General features: G+C 34.1%; 4 protein-coding genes across 5 annotated transcripts in view; all 4 read right to left on the bottom strand.

Moving 5' to 3' along the window:
* Positions 1-18,193, bottom strand: part of LOC125855112 (probable inactive ATP-dependent zinc metalloprotease FTSHI 4, chloroplastic) — a 460,535-nt gene that overhangs the window by 106,358 nt on the left and 335,984 nt on the right. The gene's annotated exons all lie outside the window — the stretch shown is intronic.
* On the bottom strand, positions 355-4,138 carry LOC125855131 (uncharacterized). The gene is made up of 4 exons (XM_049534813.1): positions 4,010-4,138; positions 2,812-3,025; positions 1,555-1,654; positions 355-716 (listed from the first exon to the last, which is right to left on the bottom strand). Exons 2-4 carry the CDS (start codon positions 2,989-2,991, stop codon positions 460-462), a joined length of 537 nt encoding a protein of 178 aa, XP_049390770.1. The 5' UTR covers positions 2,992-3,025; positions 4,010-4,138; the 3' UTR covers positions 355-459.
* LOC125855119 (monogalactosyldiacylglycerol synthase 2, chloroplastic-like) lies at positions 5,678-10,060 on the bottom strand. The gene is made up of 8 exons (XM_049534795.1): positions 9,417-10,060; positions 8,094-8,266; positions 7,395-7,556; positions 7,029-7,170; positions 6,711-6,935; positions 6,533-6,595; positions 6,181-6,255; positions 5,678-6,080 (listed from the first exon to the last, which is right to left on the bottom strand). Exons 1-8 carry the CDS (start codon positions 9,681-9,683, stop codon positions 5,820-5,822), a joined length of 1,368 nt encoding a protein of 455 aa, XP_049390752.1. The 5' UTR covers positions 9,684-10,060; the 3' UTR covers positions 5,678-5,819.
* LOC125855130 (uncharacterized) lies at positions 11,343-16,224 on the bottom strand. 2 transcript variants are annotated; one of them, XM_049534811.1, is made up of 4 exons: positions 16,004-16,224; positions 13,777-13,817; positions 13,124-13,421; positions 11,343-11,966 (listed from the first exon to the last, which is right to left on the bottom strand). In XM_049534811.1, exons 1-4 carry the CDS (start codon positions 16,053-16,055, stop codon positions 11,680-11,682), a joined length of 678 nt encoding a protein of 225 aa, XP_049390768.1. In that variant the 5' UTR covers positions 16,056-16,224; the 3' UTR covers positions 11,343-11,679. The 2 variants fall into 2 exon arrangements, with proteins under 2 accessions (XP_049390768.1, XP_049390769.1); XM_049534812.1 differs by lacking the exon at positions 16,004-16,224 and adding an exon at positions 14,793-15,554.

Raw genomic sequence — 18,193 nt, 5'->3', positions numbered from 1 at the left:
ATAAACGTGCTAGTTAACTTGAATTCAACTGATATTTATGCCCTCCAATTTTGAGTGTGTACAAGTAGTCACGGTAACTTGTATAAGGTTAAATAAGTAGACACATGTGTCCTACATGACAATTCGCATCCTACCTGGTGTCTTACGTGTAATATGTCACGTAGGATTTGTTGTCTACTTGTTCAATTCTACACAGGTTTAACTATCTACTTGTCCACACTCAAAGCTAGAGAGCACAAGTGTCCACTGAAGTCAAGTTAAATGACACATTTATGTATTATGCCTATGTTAAAAGCACATTACTTTGGTGCATGCATGTACCATAATGTAAGATTTCCTCAAACACAAAAAATATCATTAGAAACAAATATAACAGAATATTTGAGGATAAAGATTATGCTCTATATATCACATATAATTGAGCTTCACTTCATGTCAACTACAGAACAATAAGTTTCATCAATCCTCTGGGAAACCTAAATATCTATAAATAAGTTCAGCAACTGGTTTCGCGTCACCTGGTTGATATGGAACAAGAGACCCCGGATCCATATCCGAGATAGTCTTGTATAATGTTTGTGGACGAGCACAATACAAATGTTTTCTCTCAGCTAGTTCTTCTGCAAGCTCACTTTGATGGTTGTCCATTAGATCCTCATTGACTACCACTATTAACGGTTTGCCCAGTCGTAATGTCTCAAATATGCTCCCTGAACCTGCAGTACTCAAATGTGTGATTACATAGCCTTAGCCTTGCAACTTTTGAAGTCCTATAATGACAAGAAATATCGGTTGTTTTCCCTATTCACAACAAGTTTTACAAATTATTACTTTAGAACTCCATAACTCAAAAGGACAAAAATCTTGAACCCATAAGCTTCAATGTCTGGTTCCGCTTCTGCTCAGAAACGAAGTGCATGAACTTTTCACCCAATCATATGTCTTATGAGGCCACAAGCAATAGCAGCCGAAAACATTTGCAAGCAGAGGTTGACATTACATCACATCATGAGGTAGACGTGTTGAAGAAAACAGACATTTCAACATGCTTGGAAATCCGACTCCCCCAATGATTCTGTGTCAGTTATTGTGACCATTGGAACAGTATTTGGGTTTTGGCATCATACAACTAGTATCTAGATCTATGGGTTAATTTCCCTAGTCAGGGCTAATATATACACATTTTAATGAAATAATGATATCCGAAAGGCTAGTTGCGCTGATCCGAGTAGAAGGGAGAATAGAGGAAGAGAAGTCAAAAGTGGTGTTTTGTTGCTGTGGTTAGGAAGGGAGTAAATCATGTATTAAAATAAGCATAGCTAATACCATGTTCGATAGCATTTTAGTTGTTTTGTATAAAATTAGATCACCAAGTATGGAGTTTGGTTATTATTTTACAACCCCACATAAATAAAACAGGTATACGCTATTAAAATGAAATAACTAAACCCTGTATAACTAATCCTTACATTTCCAATACATGCTTAACTCTAACCAACAACCAAATGACCCCTTAAATGTATAAAGCTAAGGTCATTGTCAACCATGAATTACCTGCATGGCTGATAACAAGTGATGCTGACTTCAAATAGTCAGCTATGCTTGATGAAAATGTGAAGTAGTCAAGAGCTGGGAAACCATTTTCAGCAGATGCCTGGAAAGATTACAGCAAAATAAAAAAGACCAGAAAGAAATGAATTATTACCTGGCAAAGAAGAATTGTTGAGTGAGCCGAGAAAATTTTGCAAAGGTACTTATGTGTAAGTGAGTGAGTGCATACAAGTGTTCCATTTCGGCTTAAAAGAGTTTCCATATCAAATTGCGACAAGCCTAAAATAAAAAGCATATAATTAATATGGTCAGTAAGTTTTAATGAGATGTGAGCACCCAAAAGAACCTAAATGTATTGCCACGTCACACTTTCCAAATTTCTCATTTTTATTGTCCTTCAAAGACAAAGCTGAGACTTGGCAACCACATATTGGATCTCGGCTAGTTAAATAATTCAGCATGCTAAGGTCTAGTCATTACTCGGAATAAAGCTTGCATATCCAAGCATATGCGAACATAAATTCTTTAGAACTTTCAGTTTTCTTTGTTAAGCAGACTTACTAACATGTAGTAATAAAGCAACATGTGATGTGTGGGTTAGGCGACGAACATCACCTGTTGGAACCTTGCTGCAGACAGCCTGGTATTTAAGAGGAAAAGAGTAGAGGGATGGGTCAATCATCCACCGAGTTTCGAATGGTGATATATACGAGGAAGAGGGTAGAGGAATCGGTCCATCATCCGAGTGTTGAATGGTACTCACTGGCCCTTGGAGATGTTTCAGTAATATAACAAAAGAAAAGAACCCTATACTTTCTCTGCAGCAAGAAAACCAAAAAACAAACAGCAATTTTTCCCAAATCCTGGAAAATTCGTAATTCTGCATTATTTCTCGAAGCTTCACGAACTCATAGTTCTTTCACTTAATTAAGCAACTAACTTTCTTTGCATTTTTATTTATTTTTGTTGTTGGTTTTCTCCCGATACCCACTTTGGGGATCGACTAATCCATATTCCTGGCGCTTAAAGCCCATTTAAAAGGGAACTAGGATATTTTTAATTCTCAAAGCTCGAACTCGATACCTCTGATTAAGGGAGGAGTGATCCTATCCATCCCACAATAGCCCTTTTTCTTCTACTTTTTCCTTAAGGAAGGACATCTTTTGGATCCACAATTGAAGTAGAAACTGAAAAACTTAACGTTTTACTACAAATGTGCTTACAGGAAAAAAACAAATATCAAGAGAAGTGTCAAATTACCCTTGTGGGGATGTACGATCCTCGCCCCATTTGAATCAGAATATCGGTGTAACCCTTCTTGAACAATTCATTCTTAACTTCCGGAGTATCCACTGCTCTTACAAGAGCATCAAAAGAAGTTGTCCCAACGGTCACAAAAACTACTCTCTTCTCCTTTGTGATATCATCTATATCACCCATTTACAATTTCCAAATAACATTCAACAATTCGAATCTGCAATTAACATTATCGTACATATTACACATCAAAATAACAGAGAATAATATTGAAGGGGGGATTTCAAATGGACAAACGGAGAAAAACTAAGCAGAGTTTCCTTTTTAAGGGGAATTTTTCGATGCTTGATTGCCAGACAATGACTTATATTCTAGAAAACATTTCTTTTTTTTTCCCACCCAGTGTCAAATCCAAATCAGGGAGGATATTTAACTAGAATAGAGCATAAACCTAAAAAGCTGAACCAAACCCATACAGAAACAAGAAAATAGCATCACGGTTTGGATTGAATCTCAATGAAAAAACACATCAACGAAAAGTCAATTCGATAAATTTAATGACCTTTACTTATAACTTAAAATTGTACCCACATTAAGCCTGACTAAAACATTTTTAAAAAGCCAAAAAAAAAACACCCTGATGATAAATATCTCACTGCTCAAACACAATTTAGTATATCATCACAATTTTAAGATATGAATTATGGAAGACAAACATCATTATAATCCAATATACTAAAATTCATTTTTTTTAACATTGTAGATAACTAGGGAGTACTTCGACTTTCATATTATTTTGTTGTAGTTACTATCTACTTTTTTTTTTACTATGTGATATTTTTTGTACTTCAATTACTTCTGCTTTGGACTATCTTTTCGGTCTATTGGAAACAGTCTCTCTCTACCTCTACCCTCTCAAATCCCACTTGGTGTGATTACACCGGATATGTTGTTGCTGTTGTTGCAGATAATTGGGGGGAAATGTAAGGAATTTGCAGCAGAAATCACAATTTGAATCGCGCTAATTGATTCAAGAACAATTCGAAGCTGCAATTAACATATGGCATATATCACACATCAAAGTAAAAGAAAGTAATAACATTGAAGATTGAATTTTTAGCTTCATATGCAGTTTGGGATATCTTCAAGAAATTCTTCGAGATAACACTGATTAGTAGAAATTACAATGAATTAAACTCACAGTTTGATTTGGTGGAGAAATTGAACGGTGAGTGCTCTGGTGATCTCCGGCGGCCGGCACCGGGAAAGAAGGTTGATGAGAATTAGCAGACTGAAAACAGTTTGATTTCGGGTCCATTTGATGTTTATTTAGGCCTGCTAGGAGGAGTTTTCAGTTGGGCCATAGGCTTCTAGTTAAATGGGCTCTAAATTATATTTGGAGAATTAATCCAAATAGCCGCTCAATTTAACTCCTTAGGATGCAACACAAATCCCGCTAGTTTAGGTCATAATTACGTTCAGACATAATATTTAAACAAATTATCCTCTCCACCACTTTTTTTTTGCCAGATACATGCAGGTCAAATTAGGTGTAATTTGTTTTAGATACATTATATTCAAGCGTGATTTCCATGTATATGGAATACATTGGCTCTCCCGCTCACATCTCTCATGTATCTCTTGCCTCTCTTCTCTCTCTCTCTCTATATATATATACACATGAATGTATCATTGTTTCACAAATATTGTTTTTTTTTTGTGTATTTGATATTAATTTCATGCATGTATTTGTGTATCCAAAATCAATTTCATCTAGTGTATCCGAAATTAATTTCATCTCATGTATCCGATATCAATTTCATCAGTATATCTGGCATAAAATATTTAGTGTATACATGTATCTTGCATAAAAAAATGCACTGATACATTCCTCGGTGTATCCGTGCATAAAGAGAGATAGAGAGAGCGAGGGAGAGAGAAAGAAGGAGAGAGCGAGGGAGAGAGAAAGAAGAAGACAGCGAGGGAGAGAGAAAGAAGAAGAGAGCGAGGGAGAGAGAAAGAAGGAAAGAGTGAGGGAGAGAGAGAGAAGGAGAGAGCCAGAGAGAGAGAAAGGAGAGGAGAGATAAGTGATTATGTAACTAGTTTAGAGTACATGTAATTATTTTAAAGTATAGGGAGATTTAATAGATATGGTAGGGATGTTTGTCTGGTTAGGTAGTTTTTCCTTAAATTAAAATGGCCACGAAATGCATGGTATTATTATGTATAATTCATACTCACTCTATTTCAATTTATTTGTCTTAATACTTCCCTTTTTTTAGTTTGTTTCAAAAAAAATGTCTCCTTACTCTTTTTTTTCTTGCCAACTCTTTAATGTTAACTTTCTACATGGCATTGTCTTCATGTAAAGGAAGAGTTCAATGGAATTCATTTCTTTGACACTGGTTGTTCTTTCTACCTAAACTTGCGGTTAACTACCAACTGCAAGAGAAGAGAAGAGAGAAAGCAAGCCGGGAACGAGTTGGAGTGTTTAGTTCTCAATTGACACCAATGTCTAGATGTGCACTCTCAAAGTTGGGGTGCTTACTTGCCAACATAGGTAAAGTTTGAGTGTTTGTCTATGTAATCAACAATAACATACTCAGTTTAATAACACAAGTAATCTCAAAAAGAAAGAAAAAAAACTAAGCAATATATTCAATACAAATCAAATTTGCTGGACAAGTGAAATATCTGAAGCAACCTCATACAGGTCCTTCAAGCAATCTTAATACTAAAGAAGAAGATTTCAACACTCCAAAATATATGAAACTTCATCCAATTTCTGCATTTTTATCACAGCTCCCTCGTTCTCATCTCGTTTTAAAATTCTTTTTTCTCCGACTAACCAAGGATCGGAATTTTTCAAAATCTACAGATTACAATGAGCACGCCAAGCGTTTATGGCTAAAGAGTGAGATCATTGAACCTACCTTACATAATATCCTACTAGAACAAATCTTAGACCTTGTAGTAAAAAAGAAGAAAAAAACAGAATCTATATATCTGGTTTAAATTAAGCTTGAAAATGAAGACGTGAACGCATAAGGAATGTTGGCGAGAGGACCTCTCTGGCATGCGAGCTCATGGATGTCCTTCACGATGTCAAAAACTGCATCAGGTTGTGCAAGTTTAAGCGCATTCTCTGATATAGTTTTGCGCTCATCCTCTTTGGTGCTAAACCACTCTGCAACAATTCGTGCTGTTTCCTTGGGGCTTCGTGTGAAAACACCAGCTCCATTGTCCACAACGTATGGAACATTTCCCTTTTCCTGCAAATACATAACGTAAATGTAAATCAGTAAACACGGGCATAACAGCAGGTATACTACGATAGCTAGCAGGAATAATCAATGTTTTGGTTTCACTAACTTGTCCGGGAATGTAGTCGTTGAGAATAATTGGCAGACCTCTGATTAGTGCTTCTGCAATTGTACCTGGTCCAGCCTACAGGTGAAAATAACTGAATATTTAGTCCCACATTGTGAACAATGCACAAAAAAGAATAAACGGCAACAAAGGCGCAGCCAGAAGTTGAAGCTTGTGGGTTCGGAGGTCTAGTCCCTTCCAAGTTATTGGGTTCTAAATTAATATTTGTACATATTCAATGGATATTTAGTACAAATACAGAGTTTGACCAGGACTACCAAGCTGAACCCGTAATAACTGAAGATCTAGCTCCGCCCCTGCATAGCAACGCTAAAATAGGAGTGCATCGACATACCTTTGTGATAATGCAGTCGCAAGCTCCCATCCACTTCTCCATCTGTTTCTGAAATCCTTTAATCTAGATAGCAAGAGGTAAAAATATTCAAAATATTTTTCGATTGTCAAATAAAGCTGAGGTGTTAGCATAGTTTTGTAAGGCACATTCATACTCCAAGAATCTAATTCTGCTTTACCTTGACTGGGATGTTCCATTCGAGTGATTGTAATGTGGAAGCTAGCTCTTCATTGCGTCCACATATGACAACCATTTGACCAATAGGTTTCTCCATTTCTTTATCGAAAAGAGCTTCTCCGAGAGCCTTTGCAGTTTTTTTCACTGGTCCCATCCCTTCACCCCCGCCCATCAGCAACACTGCCGGCAATGTGGGATCCATCTCTAGCTCTACTCTGAGGTCATCCTATAGCAAGTATTGAGAAAACAATAAGAAAAGTAAAAATGAAACATGGATTCAAAGGACTGTAATTCTGTTGTAAATGAATGAAACATTCACCTTGGTAAATATTGCTCTACAAAACGAGGGACGAATAGGCAACCCGAAAACGCGTGTTTGAGATTCTTCCAATCCATCAAATAAAGCCCTCTTTGCTACCTCCTCAGCGGGGCAGTACAATCGATTGACCCCAGGATGAAACCTATCATTCGAAAGAAGATACCAGTTAAACTGACATATTTGACATGAAAGCTAAATTGTCTGGACTCTCCAAAAATGTCACTGCACCAATGTTGGATCCTCCAAAAATGCACTACTTTTGGATGATCTAACATGCACCTAGCGGAATATTTGAAGAGTCCAAGCAACATAGCAAGAAAGTGTTAGATATATTCAAACTCCAAATTAAGTTACTCGATAATTTACCATGTACGGTGGCAAGTACTGAGGTCTGTAATAACTGTGACAAATATTACTTTCTTTTGTAGACCTTGCCATTTTAGAACCCACAAAGGAATGTGCTGCATAAGAGGATGAACACTAATGATTATGTCTGGCTTGTACTCCATCAGGCCAGCCTCCACCTCCCTTCATTTTCACAAATCAATAATTAGATATGAAACTCAAGCAACCAGGTCAGAAATTTTTCTTAACAAACAAGACAAGTCGGTATTGACAAAATGATAAGATATGAAGCATTAAAGAAATGATCAAAAACTGTCAAATGCATTCAAAATACAGTACTATAATTGAAAATGATGAATTTATGATGTGCTAACCTAGCTGGCGTATCAAAGGAAAATCATTTAGAAAATAACAGAAGTCATAGGTTATCATACTAAAGAATACTCCCTCCATTTCAATTCGTTTGTATTACTTTATTTTTTAGTATGTTTCAGAAAGAATGTCTGGCACCTCTTTAGTTCTAATTTTTCATGTGGCATGTTTAAGACCACAAAATTAAAGAACACTTGAGTACATTCTACATATCTTTCGTTTGAAACAACAAGATTCAAAAGTTTTCATTACTTTCTTAAACATCGCGCCTAGTCAAAACTAGACAAACAAATTTAAAGTGGAAGTATCAAACATCCACAATTTTTGAAAACAAAGAAGGAACTATACTTGGCGTAAAAGGCGGCAATGGCAGCAAGATAGGCAGAGTGTATCCAACGAGGGGATGTGCCGTGAAATGCAACCCTCCAAAGCTGAACATGTTTAACCATGAACTTGTATTGTTGTTCCATGGTGTTCAATGGCCATCCAGTGTATTCCTTCCAAACATCTTTTACAAAAACCTACAACAATTGAACACATCTGACATTACCAAATCGAAATATGAATTTGCAGTATATCCAATAAATATTTCATTAGGAATGTCATACCATGGGAGGGAAAAACTGTAGTAACTAAATTGTTAAACTTAACAAGTAAAAATTTATGCCGGAGAAGTATTTAACCAGATGGGATCTCCATAAACATGAAAATTATGTAGATCAACGCAAAAAAAAAAACACAACTTGTAGGTAGAGATGACAACACGAATCAATATTAAATCTCTAAGCAAGGGGATTTGGGGATTCACAATTTCAAACAAAAAAATCCAATAAAAAGAGAAATTCAGATCATATAGATAGAAAACCAAAAGGATAAAACTTATATTATACATTATAATATCCTTAACTTTCAAGACTAGCCAAAACTTCAAAGAAAAAAACTTGGTTTTTATCATTGGAAAACGGAAACTCAATACCTCAATATGAAAAATGACTCAATATTGCACATAGGACAACACGAATCCACATGGAATTTCTAAGCAAGGGGATTAATGGGATTTACAATTCCAAACTAAAAAAATGCAACAAAAAGAGCAATTCAGATCAAATAGCTAGAAACCAGAAAGATAATAACTTTACGATGTAATATCCTAAAACTTCAAGAACTAATCAAAACTTCTAAAGAAAAAAACTTGGCCTTTATCATTGGAAATTCGATACCTCAATATGACAAATGACTCAACAACACATAGGACAACACAAATCAACATGGAATTTCTAAGCAAGGGGATTAATGGGATTCACAATTCTAGACCTAAGAAATGTAACAGAAAGTGTAATTCAGATCAAACAGCCAGAAAACCAGAAATATAATAACTTTATGTATTATACTTTACATTATAATATCCTTAACTTTCAAGAATATCCTTAACTTTATATATTATACTTTACATTATAATATCCTTAACTTTCAAGAACTAATCAAAACTTCAAAGAAAAAAACTTTGCCTCTATCATTGGAAACTCAATACCTCAATATGACAAATGATACAATAATGCCCATAGAACAACACGAATCGACATAGAATTTAAAGCAAAGGGATTCACAATTCCAAACAAACACATCATTTCATATCAAATAACTAGAAAATCAGAAAGATTGAAACTTTACATTATACTCATCCCCAAATTCCAAATGAAAAGCATCGCGAATCGCCTCAGCTGAAGCCCTATGTCCACCCCCTGTATCACTCATCAAAATAAGCACATTTTTTGTCCTTTCAGCACCAAGCTGCACCATTTCCATTGTATCATTTTCATCTTGAAATTCAATATTACATCTCTTTGTAGTGTTGTTATTCCCTATAAACCCATAAACCCCAACTCTCTCTAACACCGTGCTTATCGGATTCCTCACCGGAATCACCTCAGTCACCATTTCCCCTCAATTCTTGAAATCTCTATATTTGGTATAAAGTTCAAATTTTTTTCCACTTTTTAGCAAATGTATATCAAAATCAAACACCCAACCACATAAAGACTTCAAATTTCCAAGAAAAGAATGAATCCACCACCCCTTTGACCTGACGGAAAAGGGGTTCTTTTTTCCGGCAAGATCAAAGAGTTGGGGATTAAACAAAGAGGAAAATGGCTATAAAAACACAAAGGGTTTACGAAATTTCAAGAAAATAGAAGAATGGGACACCCTTTAATGGATTTTGAGAGAGTTGAAAGTATGGAGAAATGGGGTTAGTTTTTTTCTTCTTTCTGTTAATAGGAGATGATGAAAGGACAGAGCAGAGAGATATGTGGAGAATGGTTCTATTTTTAGATGTACTATATTTGGTGGCAGTGTCTTGAGGAATTTATTGACATACCATATAAACATGTTTAAATTTGGCTTTTGAGTATACACGTCTAGACATTTTATTTTATTTTTATCAAATTAGTTGGATATTTCGAATTACAAAATATCATCTACACCTTCAATATTTTTGTGTTATATCAGCATTGAATATCCACGAGACACAATGAAAATGAGTTGGAGTATTTTGTTGTCAGTTGAGATCACGTAAAAGAGTCTAAATACACTCTTAAAGTCAAAGTGATTACTTGTTAATTGAAATTAAGTTTGAATGTAAATTTATGTATTACGCTTTTTTTTTAGTAGATTCAAATATAATTTGTTAAAAACAAATAATGTAAACAATACCCCTTTATGTTTTAATAATTGTAATGTTTGAAATTGCTTACTCATACCTCAATTAATTTAATGCAGTATATGTTATTTCTCACTAGACATAATTTGAAATCTATTGTTTTTATTTATTTAATAATATATATTTATACTATTCGAGCCAAAAATACTAAATATTAGATTTATTCTTAAATAGAAATTTTATATATTTTTATCAAGTTAAATTATATCACACAAATTAAAATGGTGGAAGTTTGTTTTTGAAGTGGTTTGTAAAATAATATATTGTGGTGGTCCTTCCACTTGTCTTTTACAGATGTGTGCATACATTTTTCAATGAGAATTAAAATATTCTTATATTATAATATATAGTTTTCATGGGCCATTGCCAAGTTTATTGAGTTGTATTTAGTCCTTAAAAAAGGAAGGTACCTTTTTGAAATTTAAAATTTAAAACTTTAAGGAGTGCCTTATTTAGAAAGAAGTTAAAATATTAGAAAAGGAAAGTCACAAATGAGGTACACATGGTGTTGTCTGTTGCCATTTTCAATTTTTTTTTCAATATTTTACGTTATTTCATGATTATTGTCCTAAAACTATATCCTAAAAGTAATTTATTACATCTTGGAGGTAGAATAAAATAATATCAAATTAGAAAGAATATGGTGAGATATCCAAAAATAAGGTTGCAATTATATTTATATTCCGTTTGATTGAAGGTATAAATTCAAAATTAAGGTTACGATTAAATATATATACGACGTTTAACTGAAGGTAAAAATTTACACCTCCAACAAAACAAAATATAATTTTAATCTTTAACTTAATCTTGATATATCTCACCTTATCTCACGTATCAAACGACCATTGAGTTTAAGATAGTATAATCCATCAAAATTGCATCAATTTGTCATAGACTAATGTCTTATATAAATTCTATTAGAGTTAGACTAATGCATTACAAATATTTTCAAAGAAAACACTGAAAAGTTTATACAGAAAGCTAACTGATTGTTGATGCATCTTGTAAGCTACATTTCCCTCTCAATACATCTTGTATCCAAACGATTAAACGCGCACCCACTGCCTTTGACTCGAACTATATATAAACATAACAGATAGTTACATTGTATCGAGATTTTAAGACATATGTATATATGTCTACACAACTCGGAGCCTTTCAAATCCTGAATCTGCACCTGAGGTTATCTACATTCAGGTACAAAAGCAAACCTACTCAATTGATGCCACGACAGATCGGGCAGGGAGGATCTGTTACATTGTCATGATGTGTTCTTTCCTCCAAACAATCAGCATGGTAAAGATGACCACAAACTAAAACTGCCACAACAGAGGGCTCACAGGAAGGTATGTTGCTATCGAGCATATAGCGTTTCTTTCTCAAAGGCTTCTGACATAATCCGCAAAACAGCTTGGTGACATTGGAAGATGTTGCATTCGTTGCCAGTAAACTGGGCGCAACGCCAACACTTTCTGGTTTGTGAAGTTCACTCTGCTTACTCTCTGAAAAGAAATGCAAAGGAAGGCAAGTGAGAAGCAGAAAATAATATCAAAGATGTTAATAGTGCAGTGTTATCAAAAACATAAAGCGAAATCCGTTGGGGCATTAAGTGCAAAGCGAAAATAAAGGATGAGCTTTAATGAAAAAAGGCACAAAGGGAGAAAAAAAATACAAATATATATGTTTAGTCCAAGACTAATAATGATAGGCATGAATGACAATGATATGAACAAAGAAATTGAATTTTTTTTTACGATAAAATGAAATTTCAGTTGTTTAATGTCACCTCTTCGGAAGAGACTCATTGACAAAGAAAAGTATGACTTAGAAGATTGATGATGACACTAAAGCATACTTTAAGCAAGGCGAAGCGCTCAACACATTTTGCGCCTCGCTTGAAGGCCTAAGCGCATCTTTGACAACACTATTCAAGTGTTACCTAAAGTTGATTGGCTTGATACACGAACGACCACTTGAACTTGTTCAAACATTTTTGTTTTTCATTTAGACAACTAATCTAGAGCCCCTATGTATTGAACACCTTATGTTGTCGAGAATGTGCCTATTGAACACATTTTGATGTACATGTTTCTATTTTGCAGAAAGATTGGATCTTTTGCAGGAAAAAAAATTCCAACTCCTCTTCTTCTTCCTCCTCCCTGAAAAAATTGGTGTTGCCAGAAACGGAAGCTTTACAGAATTCTTCATTTCAACTCCTCTCTCTTTGTCTCTCTTTTCATGTCATGAAACTTTTTTTTTCTTTTGCTCATTGGTTTTATTTGTCACATCAAGAGCGAGTAACATTCATGCACCTTTGGTTTGTTTAGAATTGTAAGATAAGCGATCAATAGACACATTTAACATAAACCGTTCAATCAGTTGGGGCCCTAGATGGGTGTCTATGCCCGGTTCAGCCATTTAGGGGGTCATCTATGTATTCAACCAAGTAGATTCAAAAGAAAGATAAGAGAATCGCTCAAGATTGATACAAAAAGAACGAGAAATTTGATTTACAAGGTCACGCTTAATTTCTATTAGAATTATCTTACATTTGATGGCAAAACAAGAACTTGGCCTCCAAAAGAGACCAGGATCCTTGTGCAACTACTAAAGAGTTGCACAGGATGTATGTGGAAAAAGATAAGGAAATAAGTTGCACCTGTGTCATGTCCAGAATCCGAGTTGCATTTACTAGCTGGCTTTGCAGACATCAGCTCATCATAAAGAGGAGTCGTCCCACCACGGGAAGTTGATGCCTCAGCATTATTAGCAGACCTCCGTCGAGTATAATGGAGCCCATAGTAGTGATGAGGATTCTTTGAACACATTGCCTGGTCAATATTTCGACGGTGAACAATAGATGGTTGTTGGCATTGTGTTACCTTTGAAGAATCATCTACGATATCCATAATTGATGAGAAAGACTTTGTTGCATAGACGTCAACTTGATGAGAGGTCTGCTCAATTAATACAAGAAAAGATCTAAGAAGGATAAGCAAGAACATCGTAATGCCAAATCATTTAGTGTTGGAACTCTTTCACCTCCCAATTATGTACATGAAGACCTTCTCCTTATAACTTTTTAAGGTGGGAATGTCACAACATTTATAACCAAGTCAATTAATCCCAGCTCATCAATATCTATAGAGTACCGTATCAATCGAACTGATATATATACCTCCACCATTTTACATGATTCCCAAAAATGCAACAGATGCAGATGTGTAAGCAGAGTAACTTTGAAGATTGAACCACATAGCAAAACTAGCGGAAATATTTAACTACCACTGCATGACAGGAAAGAAAGCTAACCTGTCTCGACAATGCATCCATCCCAGGTGGAGGCAGCTGGTCTGCAGCCACATGAATAAAGCTTTGAATTACGATTCAAGTATTCGACTGTCATTTCTCAAGGAAACTAACTATGCAAGCACAATGAATATCAACCACAAACATTTTTTCATTTTGCATATATGTGTTAGTGTTGATTGGTAGGACTTAGGAGGGAGACTCCATTGAACTCGAACAAATACTGAACGAACAAAAACCATCCTAGAATTTGTATGTCATGCTTCTAAGAATTTCTCACACGAAAAGCATTGCAATGATGGCGAGCTTCTTCTAGAAAGAATTCTATTTAAATAGAAGAAACTTAGCGCAGCTACACTTGAATATAAGGCAAAATAATCAGAACTTTTGGTGTGTGACAGTGATACCTTGGGTAGATAGAACAAGAAAATGGCATGGGATACTATACAGCAAAAGATCAAGTTTCCATCAGACCATCTTCCGCATAAGTAGAAAAGAAGGCGATGTAAATGGCATATGTTACAAACCATAGTTGGGAACCAACGTAGTACGAAGCAGAAGGAAAAGAAGTCTTGAGAAAATTGTGAGTATGGAGAAGTGATCCCTTGACAGTTGAAGGTCATACGCAGATAACGGTAAGTTGGCCACGAGGTCATGTTCAACAATGCTTAGATATCTTATATCACTATACTAAAAGTTAGGAAATCCAATCAATAGTGAACATATTATTTCTGTTTCTAAAGAGTGAAGTGAATTTCTCATAACTAACCAACTACAAGCAATTTAAAAGACAAAAAAACTCAGATTATTGATCTGAAATAATCGTCTAAAATCCAAAAACTCAAACACAAGAAATGGAACTTTCTACTAAAATTCCATTCACCAAACTCTAAAAGCCTAACAATTCATAGAAAGTTAAACCTTTTGTTGGATAAATGAATTGCTTGCCACGAAGAAGGAAAAAAAAAGCAATCTTTACTTATTAGCAAGCTGTCAACTAAGGGAAAACGTTCCAATACCTCTTTTTACTAACTAAGGTGTCCAGATTAGCTTGTGCGCACCTCAAATAATTCCACGAGAAACCTGGTACTCCCACCAACACAAGTATTGTGTAACTCTGTTCACCTAACCTTGGACAAATAGGAAGAAATCACCTAGTGTTTTTGCCTCCACTGGAATTTAACCACTAGAAAACGTCCAAATATTCCCAGCACATAAAAAAAATGAAACTCTACTATTAGTGATTGATAACTATAAAACAAGCAATTTTTCTATTAAGAAGCTACAATATCTTACTACCCACCTACCCCTCTAAACACCTTTTTGGAGCAGCATTGCATAATTTCAATTAAATTATAACACCAAGTACAATGCTAATCAAACAGTCAAATCAACCACCGAGAATTCTTCCAAACAAGAAAAAGAATCAAGAAAATAAGACAACAGAGTGAGCATTTTCAACAGAAATAAACACAAAAAGGAAGAAGCATTTATAAGCAAGAACCATTTTTTACCAGTACAAGAAGAAATCTTATTGAGATCAGTTCTTCTCTTTCTTTTCCCAATATATATAATGCACACACAACAACCAATTATATGTGAAACATAAAAATCTAAGTGTCAACCTAAAGAAAACGTCCCAACAGTGCAAAGCCACGACTTTCACTAAGGGGATTCAAAATATAAACAAATAAACACCAAACAAACCAAGGGGATTATTCATTATGTACTGTATATACACATAAAAATATAATTTTGATCCTATATATACCGTGCAATTTCTACCAAACCCCTAGCTCCGCCCCTGAGTCCCGATACTTCCAACACATTAAAAAATAAATGAGACTCTAGTTTTAGACATTATTAACTACTCCATTAACCTAGCAATTTCACAATTAAGAACCTATAATTTCCTCCTCCCCCCCCCCAACAACCCACCAATCTAAACACACCTTTTTTTGGAGGGCGGAGCCAGGTAGGGTCAAGGGCTTCATTCAAACCCCTTCGACAACAAATTAAACTATTGATAAGACAACAAAGTAAATGTTGAACCTCTTTAGCTTCTTTGTGTATTTATTTTTCATATTTTGTAACCTAGTGAAAATACTGGTTCCGTCACTTACTAGCATTGCATAATTCCAAGTAAATTACAACAATAGAAAAGAATCAAAAAAACAAAACAATTCAGCACAAAAAGCAAGAAGCATTTTAAGCAAGAACCATTTTTTACCAGTAAGAGAATGAGTTTTATTGAGATCAGCTCTTCTCTTTCTCTTCCCCATAAGTTTTAAACACACACCCACAAAGCCAATTTCATGTAAACTCAACAAGATTAAAACTTTATAGAAAATCAGTGGCTATTTAGCCACTAATTTTTGGGCTTTTAGGTAGTTAATTGCTTAATTTGGGAAAAATGGATTCTTTGGGGGTTGGGTTGGGGGAGTGGGGGTAGGGGGTTAGAGCAAGGACACGACGGTACGACAAATATAAATTTCACAGAAAAGACATGGGAGGAGAAAGAGGAAAGACGTGTCATTACTTAGCTCTCGGTTTGGTCATAGATTTCGAAGTTGAATTTGAGGTTTTCTGAAATTTTATGTTATATTTAGGTGTGTATTTTTACCTTGAAAAAATTGATATTTTATGATGAAAAGTAAGGATGGCATAGTATGATATGGTACGGTATTTGAAAACTTCGATTCGTAATTTCGGTATTCAATTTATAAAACGTTATATCATGATCATATCAATTTAATTCGGTTCGTTCGATTTTGATATTTTACGGTATGGTAAATCGATAACCACAATTTGTTCAACTTCAACTAATATATACTCGTATAATAGAGTATTATGACTTTGACAATTAAAAAAATATCTCAATTGTGTCATACTAACACATTACACATGTAGAAATATATATATGCAAAATAAAGTACAATCAAATCCTTTTGTTAATCGATTACAATTCAAATACATTTCAATCAAAATAGAATAGTCAAAATTTTAACTTCTAAACATTTAGTTTATACTAATACTAGTATTTGTTAGTATTTTAATAATGTATATGTTATTTATGTAACTATATGCTTCGGTATGGTATTCAGCATTTCGTTATGTTATATCTAAATACCAAATATCGTATCAAATACTAAAAAAATTAAAGTATATATCATACACCACATCAAATACCATAATATCAAAATCACGATATTAATCTAAGTTGATTTTCATGAGCTTGAAAATATTTAAAAGATCAAATTTTGAAGTATGTCTTGTTTTTGTTACCAATTGAACTACATTTTCTAGGACTAATTTTGTCTCGATAAATGACAATGTAATTGTTAATACTCACATGGGAGACCATTAATTATGACTTCTCCTCGTTGCATACTTTGATCTACTACGGAGACGTGTGAAAGATAAAATAAGTTAAAAATATGGCTTCTATAATGGTTAAAACTTCACAAGTTTCATACTTTAATTATCATATATTTCTGTTGTTTTGTGAAATATAATTTTTGAAAATTAAAATCTCTAAAAAATAATGTGTAGTAATCTTGCACAAGACATTACATTTTCTAGACATATATGTTTGAAACTGAAAGTGATTTTTCTGAAATTTGAACTATCCATCTTCATATCGAACAATAGTTAAAAAAAAATATGTTCAACAAACCTTTTCTTGATTTTTATTCAATTTCCACATTCAATTTTGCAATAATAGTGTTGAAAACCTCACTTTATTAAGGATGTGATTTTCTTAATGACACTATGCATTCAGGCTACAAAAACAATCACATACTTAGTACCTTTAAAAATTAAGTCCGAAAAGATAAGATATATGTAGATCTTATCATTACTTTTGTTGGTAGACCATCAACTCAAAAAATATGGAAAAATTACCTAACTACACATCATTTATTATCATATTTTCTTATTTTCCCTACCATTTCAAAAAATATCAAAAATCCCCTTTTTTGCTCTCATCATTCCTTTTTTCAGATACATTAATTTGAAATCTCCTAACCATGATTTTCCTTCCTTTTTTCACTCCACAAATCTCTCTATAGTTACTATCATTAATCTATTTTTGAATTTCAAATCTTTTCTCTTTTCAATAAAAGATTTCAAATTATTCAAGAGATAGATTTCTTTCATCCACTTCAATTTTTGACTTTATTTTTTTTTTATTTTTTTTTTCATCTTAAAAAATTACTGAATCTTTTACTCCCGATCTCTTTATGGAAGAGAGGTGGAAAAACCTTGTTAATGCACATAGTTCATCTTGGAGTGCATTTGAAATGGTTCCAGGAATTTCTAATGGCGATCTTGATACACTTCATTCCGTTGATTTGATCTTTTAGTTTTTTGGGCTTACTTTCAATGTATCTCGCTTATTTTGATTCTTAAATTAGTCATT

The sequence above is a fragment of the Solanum stenotomum genome, chromosome 2 (assembly GCF_019186545.1).
Source record: "Solanum stenotomum isolate F172 chromosome 2, ASM1918654v1, whole genome shotgun sequence".
Lineage (NCBI taxonomy): Eukaryota > Viridiplantae > Streptophyta > Magnoliopsida > Solanales > Solanaceae > Solanum > Solanum stenotomum.
The sequence above is the reverse complement of the archived record's forward strand: the minus strand, read 5'-3'. Positions and strand labels throughout refer to the sequence as shown.